The 25,410-nt window shown below is 36.5% G+C and overlaps 1 protein-coding gene across 4 annotated transcripts; it reads right to left on the minus strand.

Annotated features, from left to right (window-relative positions):
• Positions 1-631: 631 nt before the first annotated feature.
• On the minus strand, positions 632-24,630 carry LOC142607318 (uncharacterized). 4 transcript variants are annotated; one of them, XM_075778762.1, is made up of 22 exons: positions 24,431-24,630; positions 24,146-24,189; positions 23,997-24,060; positions 22,944-23,064; positions 22,783-22,850; positions 22,602-22,699; positions 21,758-21,929; positions 21,045-21,267; positions 16,734-16,860; positions 15,671-15,780; positions 15,389-15,481; positions 15,119-15,247; positions 14,831-14,964; positions 14,264-14,353; positions 14,084-14,163; positions 5,361-5,544; positions 5,162-5,233; positions 5,044-5,083; positions 3,050-3,327; positions 1,772-1,949; positions 1,445-1,656; positions 632-1,114 (listed from the first exon to the last, which is right to left on the minus strand). In XM_075778762.1, exons 1-22 carry the CDS (start codon positions 24,485-24,487, stop codon positions 821-823), a joined length of 2,868 nt encoding a protein of 955 aa, XP_075634877.1. In that variant the 5' UTR covers positions 24,488-24,630; the 3' UTR covers positions 632-820. The 4 variants fall into 4 exon arrangements, with proteins under 4 accessions (XP_075634877.1, XP_075634875.1, XP_075634876.1 ...); XM_075778760.1 differs by having other exon boundaries at positions 15,119-15,259; XM_075778761.1 differs by having other exon boundaries at positions 15,389-15,484.
• Positions 24,631-25,410: the final 780 nt, after the last annotated feature.

A 25,410-nucleotide genomic window follows, 5' to 3' on the forward strand; every position in this document is an offset into this window, starting at 1 on the left:
GATTCCCTAATGCTGCGTAGATAAAGTCCCTGGTTTCATTTGTATACTATTATTCATATGAATGGACCCATTGTTTTCTTTAAGAAATAAAACGCATTCTATGCTTACAAACAAAAATGAAGATTTAAGGAAACGTAATGTGAATGTGATCATAAATGAACTCGTAAGGCAAATCCAACTGAATGCATTGTCTTTTGTCACACTCAGAGATTACCCTCTTTGTTCCCTCTATAATGCATTATCCGTTAAATGTGTACTGTAAATTTGTACACATTTGAAGAGAATAGGGGGAAGAGAATTATATAAATTTGGATTTTATGGGAGTGGGACAATAAACTCAAAAAGTTGATTGACGCTACAGTCCACAAGCTTTCCAATGTCGTCCATAGTGCGTCTAAGAAGGTTGTCTAAAATCAAATGACATCCATCCACTCCTTCAACCGAACAAGTACCATACTGCCTAATGGATCACACTAAAGAAGGCCATCAATTTGCAACAAGATTTGACCAACAGTTTTCAGTGACATAAAAACTGTAAACCATTTTAAAAAATCCAGGCATTGATCCCCCAGAAACAAAAAATAGACCATGTGGTATAAATAATAGTGCAATATATAAATTATAATAGCAATGTAAAGCAGAATAAACCAATTTCTTTTCTATCAAATCTATATATTCGTAGTCTTATAAAGGAGCAGGATGATTCGACAAAAAATGTGGGATGATCCCATAATACTTGGTCACTGATACACTCTGAAGAAATGATAAATAATTTTTTGCTTTAGATAAAAATTATTACTGTACATTGTTTTTGAGGGAATTAATCACATGAGACAACAGAAAGGGCTACTCTTAGATCATTTGAGGTCCCACATGTATACATACGGTACGTTTCTATTTCCTGTTGATAAACACTAGGAACATGGGCCGCATAGTGATCGCTTACTCTATCACGTATGGAAAATATGATCTCCCTGAGGACTGGTTCATGGCCGTTGAGAAGATTACCCATGCTCAAAACTTTTCTCCATGACTGGTTAGCAGTGGGAAGTGTGAACATATTTGACACAACTGGTCTCTCATGGATCCTTACTTGTTGCTTCTTGTCAAAGTCCTGAGACAACAGAAGCATAATAAATCAGTCCAAGTTATAACAATAGTTTGAATGTCTGGCTTAAGGGATGGCCTTGAGTAACTCCAATGTGGAGGGACTCCTGCGCTATGTTTCAAATACCACAGCAGTTTTTTAGTCCTCAGGATTTGAGAAGATAATTAAATGAAAATCGTTTTCTGATCACAATGATGTCCTCATCCACACAGAAGCCACCCATCTCATATGGCCAAAATAACAGTGCTTTATTAACAGTCATGACTCATGAGAGACTGAAGATGTTATCAGCTAGATAGCTAAACCAACAGTAGTGATGGCTTAAAGGCATCTTACCATTTGAGCATTGTCCCCAACTGAGGCAGTTCCCATCCTTGGAAGAAAGAAGATGTAGTAGTCACTAAATATTGCTTCAGAGAGGCGTGGTGCTTGCAAGAACTTACGGTGTAGAGAAGCTGCAACAGTTAGTAACTTCTCAACATGTTCAAGAACACCACATAACCGTCTTAGGTCGTCAATAATCTCACTTCCAGAAGACAAATGATTTGCTGCAATGCACATTAAAACTGTGAATGTGAATCCCAGAACCCCTTTCTCTCACACCATTCACTCACTTTCAATGAAGTTGAAGTAGGATGGAAAAAGAAGATAGACAAGGTATACCTTGCAAAGGTCTTAACGAGGGTGCCATAGTAAGGTAAAGTTGCTCCATTTTGGTTGCCATCTGCTTCAAGCCTCCATAACTAGTCTGGTTTAATGCATCTGCCGAAGCTCTAAAGGCAGTACAAACCATTTGCTCAAGCAATAGATGTGGTCGTAATGTTTCCAGGTAATGAAGGATCTATGGAATTAAAAAGAGCATGAACAAACTGAGAGCACAAAAGCATGGAGGAGATAGTGGAAGAATTATGAAACACTAAGAAAAAATCATAAGCCAAATTTTTTTTTTTAATTGGTAAGTTACATACACATGCAATAGGTTTTGATCCCATGATCTCACCCTTCACCCGTTTTTATAGGAGGACAAAGTGACAAAGCTAATTGGTAGAATTAGTTTTGCGTGGACATACAGTTTTTCTTCTCCTTGACACAAACACAGCTAAATATGCCATTATAGCTTACAGTCATTTATTCCAGTACAAGGGCAACAATGCTAGGGCGAAGTTAGAACATACATCACAAACACGTTTGTTTAGATGTTTTGTTTACTCTCATTTTTATAATAAACTTTAAGTCAAATCACAAGGTGTTACTTTCTAGTCCCAGATGGATTATATAATAAAACTATTTAGCTAAGAATCCCAAAAATCATATTTTAGGCAACCACTCCCCGAAGGCAAGGGGAATAGAAAACCTCTCTTGCCCAGGTCATTATCAGGCAACATATTTTAAGCAAGGGGAATAGGAAACCCCTCTTGCCCAGGTCATTATCAGGCAACATATTTTAGATGTCAGTCACTGAGGATTCAGAAACATTAACATTTGAATCATTCTCTGAACCAGTGTCTTCTATTTAAGGGGTGTTACTACCTCGTAACTTTGTGAATTTGAATTCAAGTTACTTCTTAAGCCTTGCACTCTGCAAGCTTGGGGAGTTCAAGGAAACCATCTTTTGAGGAACACTATTACCCATTTGCTCACTCAGGATATATAAACTGGAGAGAAGCTTCAAGAACACTAGCATTTTTCTGGATTTTATGAAGCCAATCACAAACAGAAAATGAGAAGGCTGAAGATGGAAGCACCTTTGGTTGAGTTGCATAATCAACCAGAATTCTTTCTGATCTAATCATCTCATTCTCTTGGACTCTTAGACTGTCCAACAATCACGATATGAAAAGTATCCAGCAAGGAACTTTACAGTATAACTGCTCTTCTCTACAAGTAGCAATTTAAAGAGAGGTCAACAAGCAAGATACAAATTTCTCCAAAGAAACTAACCTTTTCACCTTCTCTATTTGGATCAAGGAGTGGCTTCTGCTCAGAAGCAGGCAAAGCAGGTGCATCATTCCAAATCTTTCGCCACAAATTCCCATGTTCGGACATTCTTCGTGAAAGCCGTCCACGAGGAGGCCAATCATTATTTGAATCCTCCATGGCAAGTCTTTTAATTGGTCTCTTTTCTTGAGTGTCATCAATCTCCCAATCTCCAGGTGAATGCCACCGAATAAAATCTTCAAAAATGGCATCTGGATTTGCTGCTTTAAATGCTGACATGTCTAATAAAAATTTCAAAGCTTTGTAAATGACAAGTATATTGTGGCATTAGAAAAAGATGCTGAGCATCTATAAAAAGTATTAGCAGGTCTTATAAAAGAGAAATAAATATCTTACACGTGCTGTAAGGTCTGAACTATGATGAAAAAATAGGAATAAAATAGACATGATTTCATTTTTTACGTCATATAGAAGAGTTTGAAAACAAAAAACAAAACAAAACAAAACAGAACAGAACTTTGAGCAGGATAACATAAATCATACAAAGCAGAGTCCCACAATAACATAAAGATCACTGATGTTCATTTAAAGAAACTGCTGGCTGAGAAAACTCAGATTTAAGTTCACATTTTAATCCTTTTGGGACTTAACAGTGCTAAAACAGTATGCAATTGGAGGAAAAACTATGCCAGCACATTATCAAAGTTGATGAGGCCACACCTTTTTTATTTATAATAGTCATATTATATATAAATCTAAACCATTCAAACAAATCTATAATGATTAAGGGTAAACAATGTTAGAAACATGAAGCCTAACCCTAGATCTATGAATTGAGAACAAAGATAGGAACAGAATAAAAGATCAAAGCACACATACAAAAACATCATATTTACATTGTTCACCAAAACTAGGGCTATATCCAGATTCCAGAGTTGCTGCAGTTTTTTATTATGACAGCTTAGAAAAGGAGTTATTGGGCTCTTCTTGTGTTTTTTTTTTTTTGTGGAGAAGTATAGGGCTCATAGTTATATGTACTTCCCAATTCAGCAGTTACTAGGACTACATATATGTGTGAAATTATCATAGTGCACCTACAGCTTTTTATGTATTCTCAAATACAGGAAATCCCCCCAATAGTTGTAGTACGGATGCCAATTTGACACTAACAGGGGCCACTTATTAGCCTTCAAACCCATGGTATAACCAACATAGTAGGTTAGGCTCCACACACATCCTATCAAACAATTTTCAAAGTTTGCTTGAATAGGTCAAGTAAAATGGTCTATATCTTTACTTAAATGTATGCTGAATTTTATGACATATTTAGAGCCAAAAAAAAAAAAAAACCTTTGTTTTCTTGTAAACACTAGGGTTAAATTTAAAGTTTCCACCTTATTATCTATCATATGATAGATTCTTACATATTGAATGGTCCACATTACATCAAAATTTCACCATCATACATAAAAAATGGTGTGGCCCATCAACTTTGATGAGTGCCATACTATCATAGTTTCTCCTGTAATAGAATTCAATAGATACATGATTTGTCTTTAAGATTAACAATATCATAATGGATGCCATCCTGAGAATTCTGAAGCTTATTTACTTGTCAAAAAATAAAATAAAATAAATCTGAAGCTTATTTACTTACCAAAAAATGAAATAAAAAAATTCTGAAGCTTATTTGTGCCTAATGGTATTTGGATGGCAGCTTTCCACCTACTTATTCATGCCATCTACCAAATAACCCCATACTAGTGCTTGAAATGGCATACCATAGAGCATCCTAACCAGTCCTAGTAATGTCCCTACTACCTAGCCGTGTCACAGATTAACCTTTCCAATGATATGAGCTTCAGATGCAAATCATTGGGTATGAGTACCAACATGTTTACAAATTTCATGTGAATCATAATTTTCTCCAAAAACATGGTCAACACAGTCAATGAAGTCCAGCCCCCTAATAAAAGAATAAAATTGAAGCTTATTACCTGTAGACAAGATCTCTTTCTCCAACTGAGCAGAAAAGTTCTGCAAAAGAATGACAGAAAATCCTTAGTTCAATCCCATCAATTCAGATTTTGATAGATATAAAGAATATAAGCTTACAAATGAATCCCCCAAGGCCTCAACAGCACGGAGCCGTTCTTCATGCATGTCTTCTGTCATGAGTGGTGCATCCTACAATGATTATAAAGAAAAGGTTAAATGTTGCATTCTTGTAAATTTGTGAGAATAAAATATTCATAAAAGAAAAAAGAAAAAATGAAAAAATAATAAGATTGTTGAGTTATTGATTTATAGAAACCTGAGTGAAAGGGGCATGCATTCTCTGATGGGACTTCAGAAGCATCATAGACCCCACCACACCAGCCGAACCCCTCCTGATACAATCTGAAGGCTTCGGATCAGCCAACACCATATGTTCAGGCTCACTACTGAATTTTGATACAGTTGTACCAGAACCATGTAAATCATCTGGTTTCAAGGGGCTGCAGTATGAAGAACAAAGTTATGCAGAAATAGATATACATAGGATAAAACTTAACCATTCTCAATTAAGCAAACCTTGCAAAGTATATATATTATCAAAATTCATTAAAAAAAAAATGCAGCAGTACTATTGCTGGCTATGATGCACTAAATACTCTCTTTACTCTACTAATTTCCATTTTTCATGGGAATTAGTCACAACCAAAGAAAGAAAGATATCAAAATATAATTCTGGTCCCTAAATAATGTATTTGATTTCAATTTTTCATTCTTGAATTACGGATTGTTTCAATTTAGTCCTTGAAGTTTTTTTATTTTACAGTTACAGGTCTTACCATCATCACTATGTGAATGGCACTTGATAATATGATAGGCATTATATATACATACATCCTCATAATGCGGATATGAAATTTTAGACTAAATGTAGGTCTCACAAGTTAGAACATATGGAGGCAACTAACACAAACATTAGGGACTACAATGTTATTTATTTTACTTTTTTTTTAACAAATTAAATTCACATATCTTCATATATTCAAGTTTAGTGAGACCAACCTGTGGACTAATGCACTATGTTAGCATTATAAGGATACATGCATGAATACATCAGCAACTATTGCTAAAAAATATTAATTTTTTTTATCACTTTATGGCATTGTTGAAGTTTTTTTATGGAAATGTGGAGGAGGGAGAGATACTGTGGTATTTGATATATAGAAAATGACTCATTTGCGGTACATGGAGAACCGAAATCACCAAACTTTTTTTCCCGAAAAAAAAATTGGTTTCAGCACTTTTTCACTTTTGTAATTTCCTTGACTTCTCCTTGAATCCCCATGACATTTCACTGCACCCCAAAAGAACTGAAAATGTGACCATAAACTCGGTCATTCGCACAAAGCGTCTACCATTGTGCTTACTATGGTGTCTTTGGAAGGAGTGGAACTGGCGGACTTTCGAGGACTTGGATAGTTCCAAAGATCAGATGTTTGCTCCTTTTAGTGGAACTTTATTCGATTGGTTTCAGGCTTGGGGACTCAACACTAGTGATTCTCTCCCTTCATTTCTTAGTTCTCTTCTCTTTTGTAATTAATTTGCAGTTTTTTTTTCTCTTTCTTTTCTCTTTCTCCTTTTCTTGTAAATGTTGGTTTGCTCTGTGCTTTTCATGCATAGAACAGCCTTTTTGCATACATATCATTCTTACTTATCAAAAAATATATATATACTAATTTTCCAATCTATGTATTTGGTGAGAAGGATAAAAAAGTGAGGGAATGGAAAATTAGTGTATCTTTCCTTTATTTGGTAGGAAATTAAGATAGGAGGAAAGAAATAGTAATTTGTAGCAATTTACTATTGTATCCCTATTACATAAAAAACTTCTTTTTCAAAAAATTTCAAGGAATAAATGAAACAATTGATAATTCAGAATAAATAAATAAATTTTATAAATCTAACATATAGTTTAAGGACCAAAATCATATTTTGAGCCCTAAAAAGAGAGCTCAAACTCCAAAGCAAAAAAGTATACCACAAAGCTTAGCCTACTTTCCTATAACTTATCAACAAAATAAACAACAATTAAAAAAAAAAAGCAAGCATTCAGACGTAGACGAGATGATTCACAAGGTAGCAAGTTGGGCAATTCCAATAATTGTTACAATTAGCATCACTAAACACTTTCATTAAGCCTACTATTCTCTAAACACATACACTATCATGGAATCTATGTATTTTTGCTTCTATTCCTTTTTTTAATAATTTTTTTTTTGATAAGTAAGAAGAAAGTATTATTAAAAAAGAAGCAAGAAAAATACAAAAATTTCACGGTAGTGAACAAAGAATAATAAAAAACAAAAAGACACAAGCAGCCACTAGGCTATTCTAATAGACAAAAGAAAATCCATAAGAGTAGAACAATCCGAGAGGCCCCAGCATTGAGACCAATCAAAGAGGGTCCATTGGCATAAATCTACTAACTGAACCACAGTTTTCCCATTATCCTCAAAAGAACACTGATTCCGTTCAGTCCAAATAGTCCACATTAAACAACCTGGAACCAAATTCCAAATGTCAGAACTATGCTTCCCAAACCAATGATACCAACCAAATAATAAGTCCATAACTGAACCTGGCATGACCCAATCAACCCCAAACAACCGAAGCATATGCGTCCACAAAGAATGAGCTATCGGATAAAAAAGTAATAGGTGATCCACAAATTCCGCATTACAACAGCACATGCAACAACGATTTGTCAAAGGGCGACCACGAAACATAAAGTTATCCAAAGTTAAAATTTGACAACGAGCTTCTATCCACATAAAGAATGTCACACTTTTAGGAACCTTAACTTTCCAAATGCCCTTCCAAGGGAAAGAAGAAGGAGCTACATTACGAATCTTATGATAAAAAGACCAGATATCAAACTTCTCACTTCCATTAAGACCCCAACTAAGATTGTCACACCCTCCACCCCTCGGAGTCCGGGTTTGGATGAAATGAAGTAGGGAGCAGGAAGCCGCTAACTTCCAATCATTGAATTCCCTATAAAATCTTAAACTCCACACTCTGTCATTGTCACCAACTGGAGGGCTTAACACTTCAGAGATACAAGCTTCCTTATTGGCTAAACAAATATATAACTGAGGATAATTTAAGAGTATCATCCCCAGTCCACATATCATGCCAAAAAAGAATACGAGAACCATCCCTCACCACAAAAGACAAATGCTTAGAAAAACTCTCCCACCCTTCACTAATACTCCGCCATAAGCCACAACCATGAGCCCTTCTACAAACTCTAGTGCACCAACCCCCTTTCCCCTCCCCATATTTCATGGCTATGACCCTCCGCCACAAATGAGTGAGTTCATGGCCATACCTCCAAAGCCATTTCCCTAATAGGGCCTGATTAAAAGATACCAAATTCTGAATTCCCAAACCACCCAACTCACCCGGTAAGCAAACCTTTTCCCAAGCCACTAAGGGGTATTTGAAACACTCATCCGAGGAACCCCACAAAAAATTCCTCTGAATATGTTCCAATCTAGTCACCATAGCTTTAGGGATGGTAAAAAGGGAAAGGTAATAAGTCAGAAGGCTTGAAAGGGTACTCTTCAACAAAGTGAGTCTACCACCCTTTGACAAATAAAGCCGCTTCCAGCCCGAAAGCTTCTTTTCCATCCTCTCAAGAATCCGATTCTAGATAGAGGCTGTTTTATACAAAGTTCCTAATGGCATACCCAAATAAATCATAGGCAAACTACCCACTCTGCATTGGAGAATATTAGCCAAAGTCTGAATGTTGCTCGCCACCCCAATAGGGACAATTCCACTTTTCTCCACATTCACCTTCAAGCCAGTAAAAGCTTGAAAACAAGTCAAAACCAGCCTAATGGAAAGCATCTGCTCTCTAGAGGCATCAGAGAAAAGAATGGTGTCATCAGCAAATAAAAGGTGAGAAATACAAATACCGATAGAATTAACAGGACCCACATGAAAACCCTTAATGAGACCACTTTCCACAGTTTTCTCCATAATCCGACTTAAAACCTCCATGATCAAAAGAAAAAGAAGGAGAGATAATGGATCACCTTGTCTTAGACCCCTAGAGCTACCAAAGAAACCAGCAGGAGATCTATTAACCAAAACTGAGAAGCGAACGGTAGTGACACAAGTCTTTAGCCATCTCCTTCATCTATCCCCAAAGCCCATCCTAAATAGAACAAAGTGTCCCAATTCACATGATCATATGCTTTTCAATGTCTAACTTACACACCACCCCCAAAGTACCACATTTCAATCTACAGTCTAAACATTCATTAGCAATAAGCATTAAATCCAAAATTTGTTTGCCACCAACAAAAGAATTTTGCGACTCCAAAATGAGTTTATCGCATTAGCCTCAATCTGTTAGCCAAAACCTTAGACAATAGCTTATACACACTACCCACTTAGCTGATAGGCCGAAAATCTTTGATATTCAAAGCATTATTTTTCTTGGGAATCAAAGATAGAAAGAAACATTCAGAGAACGTTCAAACTCTGAGCTCCTATGGAAATGGTCAAAAAAGGCCATAGCATCTTTTTCCACTACACTCCAGGATTTTTGAAAAAATGCAATAGTGAAACCATCAGGACCTGAGGCTTTATCACCCTCCATCTCTTGAAGAACCTTTACCACTTCCTCCTTAGAGAAATCACTCTCAAGATCAAGTCGCTCATCCTCCTCAATTCTAGCAAACTCCAATCCGTCCATGGAAGGACGCCAAGTATCTGATTCAGTGTACAAACTTTGATAAAAATTAACCACCTTAGACCGCACCTCTTCCTCATCCTCATAGAGGACACCATCCACCTCTATACCTCAAATATAGTTAGCTCTTCTATGGGAGTTTGCTACCCGATGAAAAAAACGAGTATTATTGTCCCCTTCCTTCACAAATAATATCCGAGACTTTTGTCTCCAAGAAATCTCCTTCAAAAAGGCTAGATGTGCAATCTCACCATTAATCTGAATACGACGAGTTTGTTCCTCCTGTGAAAGACCCAACAAGTCTTCCCTAGCAACCAAACCCAACAATTCAGATAAAAGGCATTTCTTACTAAATGCCAGATCCCCAAAACTTTTTCAAGTCTTCTTTAAGAGCTTTTAATTTATGAGCCAAAATAAAGCTTGGAGAACCCAAAAAGCAATGCCCATTCCACCATTGCCGAACTTTCTCTACAAAACCCTTTTCTTTCAACCATATATTCTTAAACTTAAAGGCACTACGACTTTTATTAACACTACTAGCCACCACCAAAAGTGGGCAATGATCAGAAACTACACGAGGGAGTACCCTTTGAGACACATTTCCAAAATGATCTACCCAATCCACCAATGCCCAAGTTCTATCAATTCTTGACATACAATCTATCCCGAATCTCTAAACCAAGTAAACGAAGCCCCTTCAAGAGGTAAGTCCACAAGGTAGTTAGCCTCAATGAAGTTTGAAAAAGAAAACATCATCGGACTTAAAGCCTCACAACCAAATCTCTCACTCGGATATCAAATGATATTGAAATCCCCAATCACACACCATGTTGTATTCCACCTAGAGTGCATCCTTGTAAGCTCCTCCCACAGAGCACCCCGCTGACTATCATCATTAGGACCATACACTCCTGAACATACCCATACAAAATCATCTACAACCCCATTCAGTAAAACATTAACAAAAAACTGACCAATAGCATAGTCAACGTTTTTATAAACTCTCTTATCCCAAACCAGTAACACCCACCTTGGAGTGTTGACTACATCCAGAGCAACCCAGTCAAGGAACAAACTACCTCAAAGGCTTCGAACAACAGAAGGGTTTAAAGAAGACAGCTTAATTTCTTGATAGCAAACAATATCACACTTCCACTCCTTGAGAAGATTTTTACAGACCTCTTGCTTCTGAGGATTGTTTAATCCCCTAATATTCCAAGATAAAAGTTGTAAACTCATTTAAAACTAGTAATCACCCCTGTACCTTCTAAAGAATCTCTGTTCCTCCCCTTAAACGATACCCCGTCATAATTAATTGAAGAAATCAAACCTTTAAGTTCCCTAAGCCCTTTCTACCTTGGGTTCACAGTTTCTTTAGAAGTCCCAACGTTTACCACATTAATGCAGTCTTGCTCAAGGAGACGAAACAAAGCCAGACATTGATCTTCGTGTTTAACAATAGGAAAACCCACAATTCTACAGAAACTTTTCATCAGGCTACATACCCAGTACGAATTTTTCACCTCAAACCCCCGAACCTCTCCCTCATCAACTTCCTAGATCACCTCCAACTCCTTTTGTTCATTGGGATCCCATTAAATAGGGGTGAACACTCCAATAAGCCACTCTCTTCCTCCCCATAAAAATAAAATAAAATAAAAATAAATAAATAAACCACTAGGATTAACTTCACTATGCTTCCACTAAAGTAGAAAATACTCAGCCCCATCCTGTAACAGCTCATCCCTATCCAAATAGCAAGACGACACTAAATCATCCTAAGGATTGCTCCATTTTTCTCCCTTTTCACCTGATACCTTCGTCGAGTTATCTCTCTCCCCAAAACAGAAACCCTTCTCACTACCCAGACCTAACAGAGGTGAAAAATTAGCACCCTGATGTCGGCGATGAGGAGAAGCAATAGTCCCAAGCCCCATCGGCCCCGCCGTCATCCCCACACTCAATTAACCAGCCATCGGAGTCCAGCTCACTTCCCCCATCCCTCAATTGGTCACTATCTCGCCGATGGACCCAAAGTCACACTCGCCACTTCATCGGGGTGATCTCCCTCTATCCTAACAGTCGGTGTGACCTCCAAGGCGACATGAGAAGGGTTGACGATGAGGGCAGAGGCACAAAGTTCCGATTCCGGCACTACTGCTGTCACCACCGGCGGCTCGGAAACTCCACTCGTTCTTCCCTTCGAGCTCTTGCCTATAACCCACGTACACGGAGCATCAGAACTGACTTGTAGTGGGTTGGGCTTGACTAAAATGCCCTTACTTTTTGAAGACATTGGTGCCTCGGGTTAGGCTTTATCAAGCCCACCTGTTTGCTTTGTGACTTCAGGCCCACCACTTAATCCTTGGGCCAACTAAACTCCTTGACACCCAGACAAGTCACAATTCGTCTCCCATCCTTAGGCTTGCACACTCTCAAAGCCAAAACAGCAGGTGTCAACTTAAAATTAAATGCCCGCGTTGGTCTGTCATTTATAACTGAAACATTTACTATAGGGTCTCCATGAATCACGTTCTGCCCCAATTTAGTTCCAATTTTTTCAAAATCCCTGATCTTCTATTGATTACCATAAACAGACACAATCTTCCCACTCCGGCCACCACCAGCAAACTGACCACCTCCACCACCATTATTGAATGATACTTTGGCCATAGATACCGTTTTTTCACTAGAGGAAAAATTCCTTAGCTCTTTCTGAAACAAAGACCTACCAACACGATTGGAGCTTGCAAGTATCATTATACAACCTCTCCTAGTCCCTCCAAAATATACCGTAATAACAACAAAAAGACCAACTCTGTTTGATCTCCCACAGAACTCTATTAACTTCCCATTTTCCCTGAATCTCTTAAAGAGCACACCATGACCAGGCACTCAATCTCATATATCTACAAGACAAGTAAGTATCCACTCCATGCCCCTACGTCCAACCCAAATAGAGCTCTTAACATCCCGATGTGTCTCATGTATGGCATACAAATCAGACAGCACCCTATCAAAAGAGAAAGAAAAAAGTTTTGCATCAATGCAAAACAACCTCTTACTGCCCCCATGGTCAGAGGATTGAGATTTAGGAGGGATGTTTTGTGAGGTTTCTATGGACGGAGAATTTGGTATGGCTAAAGTGCAGGTACAAGGGTAGGCTGTTTAGGCAAAACATGGTTAGGTCCCTGAAGTGGTGGGGATGGGGAAGGTAGTGATGGAGGAGGGGGATAGGATATGGGAAAACCCCAAACTGTGGAGGAAAGCATAGGGGAGAGGGAGGAGGAATATGTGAGGGTGGCAAAAAAGGAAAAAAAGATGGTGATGGTTGAGGGAGAGGGTGAGGGTGGGGTGGAGGAGGGATGACAAAAACTTTAGTCATCATCCTAGATACAATTCAGGAACTATGAAAAAGTCAAAAGAAATATTCATCAGAATAAAACCACACAAAAAAAAAAAACTGAACAGTGGATAACTCAACAAAAAAGAAAAGAAAATATATATATATGTGTGTGTGTGTGTGTGTGTGCGTGTGTGTGTGTTTGACTACAGAGTTTTAATAATATTACCTTCTTACCTATCAAAAAAGAGAGCCTACTATTCCCAACCAAGAAGTCAAACTCCATACAATTGACCTCTAAGCTCTAGGGTTTTTTGCTTTATCATTGCCTCTTAGATTCTTTAGCATTATTAAATCATGTTAAAGTTTAAAATTTGTTTAACAAATATGAAGCAAGACCTACTCCCTCCCATCCCAGGAATAATTGAAGAGAGTTATCACCAGTCACCAACATTGGCATAAAAAAAGTAAGAATGGATAAATAACACATAAATCGAGGGCTATGCGGATCCTCTGCCTTTAATGAAAGCCAACTGATGGGGACCCACCAACTCATCAAGCACTTCCCTAAGCCGATGCCAAAACATTTAAAAGACCCATATTGCTACAACCACAAATTTTGTTGAAGGGCAATGTCTTATTTGCCTATAAATAGGAAATACTTTCCTACTTTGCCCAAAAGGCAATGTATTTGCTCAATGGTCAACAGGTATGACTCACCTCATGCTTCCAAACCAAGGGCAAGTATTAATGCATCTCATTGCACTTTAAAAGGACAAAAGTTATAGAATAACCAAATGAATTGTGATGCACATAATCTAATATAAAAAAATAAGAAAAAGGTGTATTAAAAAAAGAAAAATTCAATAACCCTATCTAAGGTCAGCCAGTTGTTAATGAAGAAAACAAGGAGTTCTCACTTGCTTTAGTTCACCTGTCACGTTTCCCATCAAAATTTTCGCCTGGTGTTAGCATAATGGATGAGTCTGAGTCTTCCCCAAACGGGTCATCTTCCTACACAGAGTCAAGGAAGCACTTCATGCCAAACACAAGGAAAGAAAACAGAGTAAATAGTGAAGCACTGGAACAAGGAAAACAAGGACACCATTGTGACCTTTTTATGAGGAGAAGCTGGATCCATGCTTCCAATGCAATCTTGATAGTCTTCATTCAGTTCACGCTTGCTCTCAATGCATATTGCAAGCTGAACAAGAAAAAAGAAGAGTGAAACAACTTTCACCATGCCATCATATATGCTAGAAAAATAACCCAACAACGCACATTTTTCTCTTCTTGATGCACATATATTTACTTAAAATTGCCATGAAAGTACAACAAAGTATACAAAGGAAAACTTAACAAGACAATTAGAGAAAAAGCTTTTTGAACTTATCAAAAAAACAGATATAAGATCTTCAAGTCATTTTACCATCACTTTGCATATATAGCATTGTCTCTTAATTCAAAAAAAAAATGCTTCCAAAATAACTAATGGTTACATATCAGCAAAAATGGTACCAATTCATAAGAATATAACTGATGCCAAGGTAAAATTTTCTAAATAGTCCAGGGAATCAGCAACCCATTTAAAGATGCAAAGCCTGTATTTTCGGAAACCTAGTTCTCATGTAAAGAAACAATTTCCGCCAAAGCTCTTTAAAAGAAATATGCATCTTATTACCATTTGTAGTTTCTGGTTTATCAAACAAGTGGATAGGTCAATTGAACCATTAGCTGGCATTTTGGGCAATGGCTGTGACTCTTCCCAACACCACCGAACTTCTCGAACAAACTCTATCCAGAGCACCGCAATAGCTAATAACATGTAAATAAAAACCAAATCAAGTCATAAGTATGAAAATAACACTGCACCTAGGGATGTATGTGTGTGTGTGTGTCTGAGTAGCTGCCCCAGATATTATTATAATTTAACTATCTTTATCACGTTTATTCACCCAAATATTCATACCACGTATGTTGCAGTTCCCAACCCAAAGAGAGTGTAAACAAAACTGTGCAAAAAGCGATTCAAGAGGTGCTCCTTTAATAGCTCGAGAATTCTTATGCTCGCCCTTAGCAAAATTTGGTTCTTGCACTCCTGCATGAAGTACTAGGACCATTTATAATTACAGAATGGCGTTGTAAAGTGGCCATCTTAGTTCATTATCGAAAATTTTCACACTCAACTACATGATCAACCAAATACAAAGCAACAGAAGCCGAAAAATGTAGAAAGTACCCTCATGAAAAAGTTCTTTAAGCATACGATCAATAACTGTAGGTGGAGGTATAACCATTGAGGTCGTCAAATTATCAGGACCCTGGTTTTCAACTGCTACCAAAAAAAAAAAAAAAAAAAGAAGAAGAAGAAGAAGGATGAAAAATGGAGCTGAAAACTAACGCAAATCTAAAATGACATCAACAAACATAAACCACTCAAAACTACAAATCACAAATGTAGTTAGCTAATGGAAATGATATATATAAAAAATAAATTAAGTACAAAAAAAAAATCTCAAACCTGAAACAAAATCTTCCATAAATTGAGCTTCAAATGACATATCTAACGCATCAACCAAAAAGTGCAATTGGGAAGCAAATCCAATTTGATTTCCTTTGGAACCATCAGTTCTGATAAGAAGAACATCATTTTTTTAAGAAATTGTACATATCAAACTTGTTAACATCATTAGAAAGGCATTACAATAGAAAAGGATATACTATCTAATTAGATTGGAGGGGAAAAAAATCAGAACTAATTATCCTGCAACCTATGTTATAGCTTTTTCTTTCAACACTGCTGACCAAAACTACCAAACATATGCTAGAAAAGTGATTATTGAATCTCCCAATAAATCACATAATCCGTGGTGGAAATTTGCAAATGCCAAAGGATTTAAATGATGAGCCTCACATGGAATAAAAATTAAATTAAAAAATGCATACATCATAAGTATCTTAGGTATAAGAGCAAAAAGTATGGTAATCTCAGTATCTAGAAGGGGGTAGGGGTGCAAAATAGAGTGCCACACATATTCAATCAAATATAAGTCCATGATGAAGTGTAACATGTGTGCAAAACATAAGTATTTTGCAAGAAAAAAAACTACTTTGATAAATTAATCCAAAATTAATTAGACTAAACTAACCTATACCTTTATAAAATTGTATAAATTGTATTACCCAGTGGGGAAATATTTATAGATGCACTGATACAGTAAGGTACTTGAAACTTTGTTTGTCAAAAACCATTCATGTTACACAACAATTACCACCAAGTATTAAATTTTTGCTTATGCACATAAGTCTTTTTTTTTTTTTTTATAACCTGCAGATAAGTCTATTTAGTAGAGACTTAACACAACAATTACTTCTGCTATTTATCTGAAGGATATAAAATCTTAGAATTTGTGGCATGCTCTGTTTCTAGCTTTATCAAGGTCATGGTAAATGCTGAATGGTAAGAACCAATGGTAACAAGCATTTATGATATCTCATGGCTAACAACCATGACAAGCATAGTTGAATGTGCACATTATGCTTGTCCTAACACTAATAAATTCAATCTAAGGGGAATTTCTTACAAATTCTCAGAAAAAATTGGAAATAATATCCACTTCTCAGCTTCATGAGGTGAAGCATTTTCCAATTCAGCCATTTCTGAAGAGCTTTCAACCATCTTCTCTGACCATATGGCAATCACTTCAAATCCTGTATGCAGTTGATCCATAAAAATAAAAATAAAAATTAAAGTAAGAAATTATCCTCCAGGTAGAGCGGGGTTAAAGCAATAGAGAATCTTTAGAAGCTTTCATCAGGACAGAAATTATGTCAATTTTATGTTTTTCCAACCCCACATAACAAGATGAAGCAAAAACAAATTATGGAAAAAAAAATATTGGTATGAAGTCCATGTTAAGTCATTTTAGTTGGCAAACAGTTATGTGCTTTGAAGGAGACATGACAAATCCTAAGGTTCACCACCTAGAATTTGCTTAAAACCCCTAGGCTTTAAAATCCCAATTAGAACATTTGTATTCATATTGCAGTGCCTAAACTTATTCTTAGAGCCACTTTTTAATATGCTTCAAGGAGAACATCAATCCACAATTCCATTCCGTAAAAGCATCAACAACATTAAATTCTAGATTCTAAATTCAAAAGTGAAATCAAGAAACTCTGAAATTCAAATTTCAAAAAAGAAATTTAAGATTCAAATAAGAAAAAAGAAACTTTAATAGTAAATTCTGAAATAATTTTGGTTGTACTCCCTACATCATACTCCCCTCGTTTAAAAAAACTTGACCTTGAGATTTTTTTTTTTTTTTGATAAGTAAAGGAATTTATGTAAAGGCTATGAGTTTTTAAGTGTGAAGGATAAGGCATCAACTCTAAAAGCACTTCTAGCCACGCTAAGAAGTAAATAGCTTCATGTTCCACCAGATTAAATTCATTTGGAGTGATAAAATCAATTGGCAGAATAAATAATGCAGCCTTATCTTGTTCTATAGGAAGCATCATTGTATCAACTTCTTCACTTGATGAAACTTTGCCATTTCATGGTCCATAGAGGGTGTACATGTCGTATAAGCATCAAGCTCAAGTTTTACATCATGTGCTCCCACCAATTCTTGGATCTCTTGTTGAACTTACTCCTTATCAAGTAAGGACTTTCCAAAAAGTTATATCGGTTCTACCACACATAGGCTGGAACTGGTTTTCTCTTTTAGCACTAGGTTTTGGTGCCTCAATATCATTGTCTCCCATGTGTGAAGTTTTAATTTTTGAGATTTTTTGGACAGCTTTTACATGGAAGCCATTATTCAGCCTAATTAGGCATTTTGTCTCACAGTTTCTTGGGTTAGTTCTTGGATGGCCTTCCATCTGGCTTCCACTGAGTTAATGGAAAGAGAAACTGCATAGAAAATTGAGAAGCTGTGTATATATCAGCCCTCTTACTATTCATTCCTCATATAGAAAGGGTGATTACAATAGGACAAGGCATATCCTATTATATGACAGTTGGTACGGACACCTCAACACTAAGAAATTTCCTAAAAACTTTTAACCCTTCTAGAAGAGTACAACCCACACATCACAAGGGTACAATCCATACTAGTATCTTTCTATTTCTGAAAACTCCCCCTCAAGCTGGAGCATATATGCCAAATAGGCCTAACTTGGAACGTATAGACTCCAACTGACTCCTACATAGTGCCTTGGTAAAGATATCAGCAATAGAGATGAATTTTCCTGAAGCAGCCAAAATAGACATTGTACCAGCTGAAACTTTCCTGAATTGGCCAAAATAGAAGCTGTACTAGTAAAAAGTTCTCTGTGTCGGCCTAAACTACATATGTACCTGCCAAAAAATGATAAAGCTGTCCAAGCAAAGCCAAACAGAAACTTTATTCAGTTAGATTATCCTTATCCTGGATAAGGAACGACCAACTGTTAATACCCAAACAGCCAAATATCTACCAAACAACTTGTTATTCCTATCCAGGATTAAGCTGTCCTTACCAAGATAGGGAATAGACTACACTGTGAACCAAACAGGGGTCTTCCCTGTCTACTCTGATTGATAACAACACCTGCAAACTCAGAACTTGTCAACGACCCCCACTACGTCACTAGTGCACATCATCAACAACCAAGTTACAAAAAAACACCTCACACATCGTTGACGCTTGCTGCAACCAAAACCAGCCACCGAGAACAACAACCACCATCAAGAACATCAACGTCCACCGAGATAGGCAGAGGATGGTTGGAAACAACTTTAGATCTGCCAACCAACCACTGAGAACAACAACCTCTAAGAACAATGATGACCACCAAGATAGGTGAAGGATAGCCTGAAACAACTTCACATATACCAAGGATTGCAGTTTCAACTTTCAAAAACAGATGAACAGTCAGCCATCAACTCAATATTGAGTTTCTACTATCGACATACCAAGCAACAATGACAACGAAGACAGGTAGTGAAGACGACTAGCATCTCAAGCATCTTCACAAACCTTCCAACAGCATTTAATCTATGATGCACGGACACGGACACGGACATGGACACGATATGGACACGGATACGGCGATACGGCAATTTTTGAAAAATAAGGACACGACACGGCGTGGACACGGCAATTAAATAATTAATTAAATTTTATATTTAGACATATTTTTAAATATTTTTAGACATAAAATACGTTTATATCTAGAATTTAAATTACGTACTAATTACAAATAAGTAAACTAACATTCAAAGTAGTACAATAATACACATAAAATGTTTAGAGTACAAACCAAAAGTTTAAATAGACTACATTCAATATCAAACTAAAAACATAAAATGAAATAAGCAGGACACAAAAAAAAAAAATCACTAAAGTCATAATAAACATTATAATTTATAATACAAGGTTGAGTAAAGAAGAAAAAAAAAAAATATATATATATATATATATATAGTAAAGTATAACACAGTGAGGGGATTAAAAAAAAAAGAGGAGGTTTGGGTGTTATAAATATAACACGCCACAGTACAAGGTTTAAGCAGTCAGCAAATAAAAGAAGAAGAAAAAAAACGCGAAACAGAGAGGGAGAGAGAAAAGAAGCTCGGATCTGTCCACGCCGAGAGAGAGAGATTGGAAGGAACAGAGGGAGCTCGCCGATCGGCCTGATGTAGCTCCGGCGAGGGACAGAGGGCGGCAGGCAGAGGGAAATCAACGGTTGGGCTGTGTGGGTTTTTGATTTGAGATTTTTCACTTCTCTCTTCTGGGCATTGGGTTTTTGTTTTTTTTCCCACTGCTGGAGTGTCCACCGCGTCGGAGCCGCGTCGGGGCCGTGTCGGGGCCGTGTCGGTGCCGTGTCAGAGTAGCGAAAAAAAAAAAAAAAAAAAAAAAAAAAAAAAAAAAAAAAAAAAAAACGACACCGCTCGGACACCGGAGTCCGGCGAGTCGTACCGGTACGTTGGCAAAATTGCCGTGTCGGTGCAACCTAGCATTTAATTGAAGAGCTCTTTAATGCTCTAATACCATATTAATGGTATGAAAAAAATTACATAGAAAAGTGAGGACATGTCTATATATCAGCCCAATTACTATTCATTCCTTGGATAGAAAGGGTGATTAGATTACAATAAGACAAGGAATATCCTTCAATATGACAGCTGGTAACGACAGTTGGTAGGGACACCTCAACAATAGGAAACTTCCTAGAACTTTTTTTCATATACAAGATAGCAATTCTACTCTAGCCTAATCTAAGTGTATATGTGTGTGAAGCTCCCTCTTTGAGACTTAAATCCTTCTAACACATTGATAGTGGAGTTAATTTAACACTGGAAACTGTGCAAAAACTCATCTCATCTTCTTCAAACTGTGCCACATAGCCATTAGCAGGTCTATCCCCCAGTCTCAAAGTGTTTCTTTGATCAAAAGGATCACCCTTGAAAGGTTATGAAACATAAAGAATAGTAAGCTTTAGAAAAGAGAGTGAAAATATTTTACAGAACTTATTAGAAAATCCTAGGTTTCATCACCTATGGGAGCTTGGAATCACTACCAAGCTAGAGAGAAACATCTTTAATTTTATATATATATTCGAATTGCACTACCTAAAATTATTCTTGTAGCCTCTTTCTAATAGGCTTCAAAGAGCACATCAAGCCACAATTACATTCCATAAAATCCTCAACAATGTTAAATTATAAATTTAAAAGTGAAATCAAGAAAAATCAGAAATTCATAAAATCAAAAAAAATCTTAAATAATTTTGGTTGCACTCCTTGCAGCAACAAATGTCAGTTATCATCTCAGACATCATCTATGAAACTAACACAAGAGCCTCAAACAAAATACAGGCATGTATGAAATATTCTAAACATGATGTACCTTTCACTGGGTCCTCTGCAGAATACCACTCACTCCAAGGACAATCATCATCCCACTGTGCTTTGCTGTAAATGTCACTAGCAGGGTTTCCTCCAGATTCTGTCATTTCAGCATCAGTTTCTTGGACGTCATTGTCATCATCAAAGGAAAGGGTTCTGTAGGTTAGCTTCATTGTAAAATGGACTTTGAAAAGATGCACAGAAATGTCCAATGTGGAGTAGGCCTTCAACATCAGATGAAATTTTATCATAATTAGGAAAAATAGGAAAGTCGTAATCTGAAATTCATTACACAAGCAAGGCTAATTAATTCTCATAGAAAAATTAAAAAATGATGCAAGCATAGAGCGCATGAAATGATGCCTTTACAATATAAGAAAGAAACTTTTTTCATCCATAATTACAAAAAATCACATAGACCCTAAGGTTTACAAAGAGCAAGGTTGTGCCCCTTAAGGCAAGTGTAGTCCAAGAATATCACATACATAACATACTTAATTTTCTTTCAATCTAGTTGATGAGGTGATCTTTGCTTTAGCAATCAAAATAAGAGAGCTAGTAAGAGAAGGAAGATCAAGAACAAATGTTATAGCATATCTGATTGGTTTCAAGCATAAGAAACTTCAATGTACTCCCTACTTTGAAATGTCAATGAAATAACTAATCTAAAAGTACATCACAGAGAAATATTGATATGAAGTGATGAGCACTTACAAACTTTGAAACAAACAATTCGTATAATCCTTCCAAATGCATTAGTTTTACTGGAACCTGGCTACCAATATGATCTGACTCAAATCTTCTGGTGAAAACAGTTCCCCTATTTTGGATACCAATGTACGCTTTCCGAGAAGGATCATGCACCGGTACAAATGCTGGCAACAAACTGCATACCCCAAGCATGCAAGAAATCGCAATTCAGTTCAAGTTATCCACAGATAAAATATGATTCAAATATAATATTATATTATCCAATAGCATGGTAAACAGTTTGCCCCAACCCAGTGTGCCCCAACGGTAAGGGAGAGTGCCCAGACTAAATATAAACCTAGAAGTCTCAAGTTCAACTCCTAGCTGAGGCATTTCGCAATTTACCCAATGCCTGCTCACTTGGGATGTATGCTCACATGGGATGTATAGGCATCCGGGGTTCACCCCTTGCGGGTGGTCCCATTGGTCCATACCTTGAGGGGAGGGTCATCACAAGAAATATATTATATGGGGTAAACTGTTCATCAAGACACTGTAAGAAACTCTTTTCTAAATTATTGGAAAAGGAAGAAATGCAAAACAAGGATTCCAAGGAGGTCACATACTGCAAGAAACTTACTAATTTAATTAAAAGGAAAGAATGTGTTAGCGTATTCTAAAAACAAGACAGCAGAATGAAATACCATCAGAATCATAAATTCTTCACATCTTCAAAAAAGTGCATGACCATATTGGAAGCACTGAGGTTAATTTGCAATGGGTCAACTCCCCTAGCCATTATGGAAGACACAAGAGAGCCATACTTCACCAATAATTAAATAGAAAAATTTTCAACTGAGAACCCTACCTTGAACAATTTGACAAAGCAATTGCAACTGCACTTAAAAGCTTGCTAGACTCTGGTGCATCAAGAACTACACCACTAGCACTTTGAGGAGCAATCACCTGTGATGCAATTACAAGGGGTGAAGAACTGAACATAGCAAAAACATTCAATATTGCGGTACAAAGTGCAAGCCAAAACATACCAAAAAATCCTTTACCCCAAAACACAATTGCAAATCATGCAAATTGAAGTTCCAGTCTGAAACTTTTCCTGTCAACCAGTAACCAAAATTTGAATAGATACTACTCTCCCACAATGTGTGATGAACCCAAAAATTACAACCAAAAAAAAGCTCTCCCATACCATCATCAGTGTTGCTTTTCTCAAAGTAATATTCCATGAGATAACTTTTTAAGGCATACTTTAGCTCAAATTTGACTTTATATAAGTTCTTTGAAAACTCCAAGAGAACGGCACCTTTTTCCTACAAAAAAATAATAAGAAAATCCACATTCGGGGGTTAACATCAAACACAGCTTCACTTATAAGGATAAGCTAAACTGCACAGTGTCCAGTAATAAAGCCAACTTCTATGTCATTTCAAAGAAAATTGAAGCATTGCAGGGAAAAATTAATGGTATAATAAAGAAGCATAATTCAACGGCTATGATTTTTGGCCCAGATTTTTCCACTTCCAACATGAAGTAGGAATAAACTTAAAAGAAACACAGAAATTAAATTCCTTGAAACAAATACCTATTGTTCAAACAATTTATCAACAACTACCCACAATCATATCCATAGTTTCACAAAGCAAGAGAACTGACTGCCTTTGCAACCAGATTAAAGGTCACACAAACAACTTAACTCAGAATACTAAAGCAAGATACCTAGATGGTTTGCCAATAAGGGTAGAACAAGAAAACAATGACTTCAACAAGCACAAAAGCAAATCCCCACAGGGGTACTGGGCAGTGGATTCATTGGTGTGGGGCATGACATAAACCCAGAGGTCCTAGGTTCAATCCACTACATTTTCAGTCCCTGGGTTTCCAGGGTATCTCATGGTCTAGAAGTGGAATAGTTCGGCTAAAGGCTAGAACACCACTTCCTTATATAAACAAGCACAAAAGCAAGTTTTGCATACGTTACAAAGTAACGGCTTGTTGTAAGTCGAGAATTCCCTGGCATTACAATATTAGAATGAAAAACAATGGCTAAAATTATAAAAATGATTATAAAATCCTCTCAAAGTATGCTAATTACTACTTATTATCAACACCAGCTAACATTATCATCAAAACGCAACTCTAACAAATGTCCATATCATTCAGTATCAAAATGCATGCATTTCTGTGTGCATGCTCCAATTTACACAACATATACATTTAAGCTTTCCAATCCAAGCAAACATACCAACAAATTTTTCGGGCCATCAGACATCCATTGCCGACAAACCGCTTCAATTTCAGAAATGAACCTATTGAAAAATATGAAATTAGGAATCCGAGACCTAAATTGCACGATCCAAAACGTACAAAAAGCTGAATTCAATTGTAAATTACCTTTCCCATGAAGAAGCAAGCGTGAAATCATCAAAATGCTCAACCTGCACATATACGCAATTGGAAAACATAAAAAGCTCGCGGAATAGTGCAAATGCCGGACTCAATTTTCAGAATTCAAATTAACTCAGAAGTTCCGCTCAACTAGATAAAGCAGTTTCGTAAAGCAAGAATGTGAATTATATAGAGGAATGAAGAACTGGAATTTGAAATTGAGTGGCAAAAATGTAAGTATGAGGAATAGAGAGGGAGAGGGAGAGAGAGATAGAGGAATTAAGAGCATGCCTCCTCGTCTAGAGCTTCATCTTCTGAATCAGATTCCACCTTGCTGGAAGACGCCATGAGAGATCTGAGAGAGTCGAAGTCGAAGAGTGGTAGCGAGACCGAGGTTTGTGTTTTCTTCTTTTGTTCTTTTTTAATACAAATTCGAATTGAGATCTGATCTGTGTATGAGGAATAGGAAGACGAAGACTAGTGAGCTGAAAAGTGCAGGAAACGCATTTGATTCTGCCGCTATCCGATGCTGTACCTTGGTGAGCAAAATAAAATTTTTGGCAAAAATATGCAATTTACAACTATAACTTTGCCTTGAAAATCAACTCACTCCCCAGATCATTTTAGTCTGATAAGTTTATTTTAAAATTATTTTAGTCATTTAAGTTTAAAAATTGTTCCTTAATTTTACTCTAAAGTTATTTTAATTTTTTAAATTGGTATTTTTTTAGTAATGTGTGGGAAAAGTTATTAAAGTAAAATAATTAACTTCAAATTTAAATGGCTAAAATGTTTTTTTGGGCAAATTTACAATACTAAAATGACAATTTTTTTTTAGGGACTAAAATGATAAGTTTCAAACTAAAGGACCAAAATATTTGTTTTGAGCAAACTTATACCAATGAAAATTGTATTTTTACCTAATTTTTTTTTATAAAACTTAAACAAATTACGGCATCAATGGCTTTTTTTTATGAAATTGTTTTATGCAGGTTGCAGTGTTTCACTTTTCTGCAAGTGCTGTTCTCGTTATAAATTCGAAAATCATACCTGAAATTTTATAAAATTGTAATATCTTTCCCACGAATTACTATGCACTTTAGTCCCTTATAATGTATGGTAATGTCGTTAGACTATGAATCACCAACACAGACGGAGAGAATACATTAACATAACAATGAATAAGGAGTCCAATATTTATAAACTTCTTGTGTCTTTTGCCAAGAGTTATATCTTATTTAAAAGACACATCAGTTTTGTAAATAACTATA

This window comes from Castanea sativa, chromosome 8 (genome assembly GCF_040712315.1).
Source record: "Castanea sativa cultivar Marrone di Chiusa Pesio chromosome 8, ASM4071231v1".
Classification (NCBI taxonomy): domain Eukaryota; kingdom Viridiplantae; phylum Streptophyta; class Magnoliopsida; order Fagales; family Fagaceae; genus Castanea; species Castanea sativa.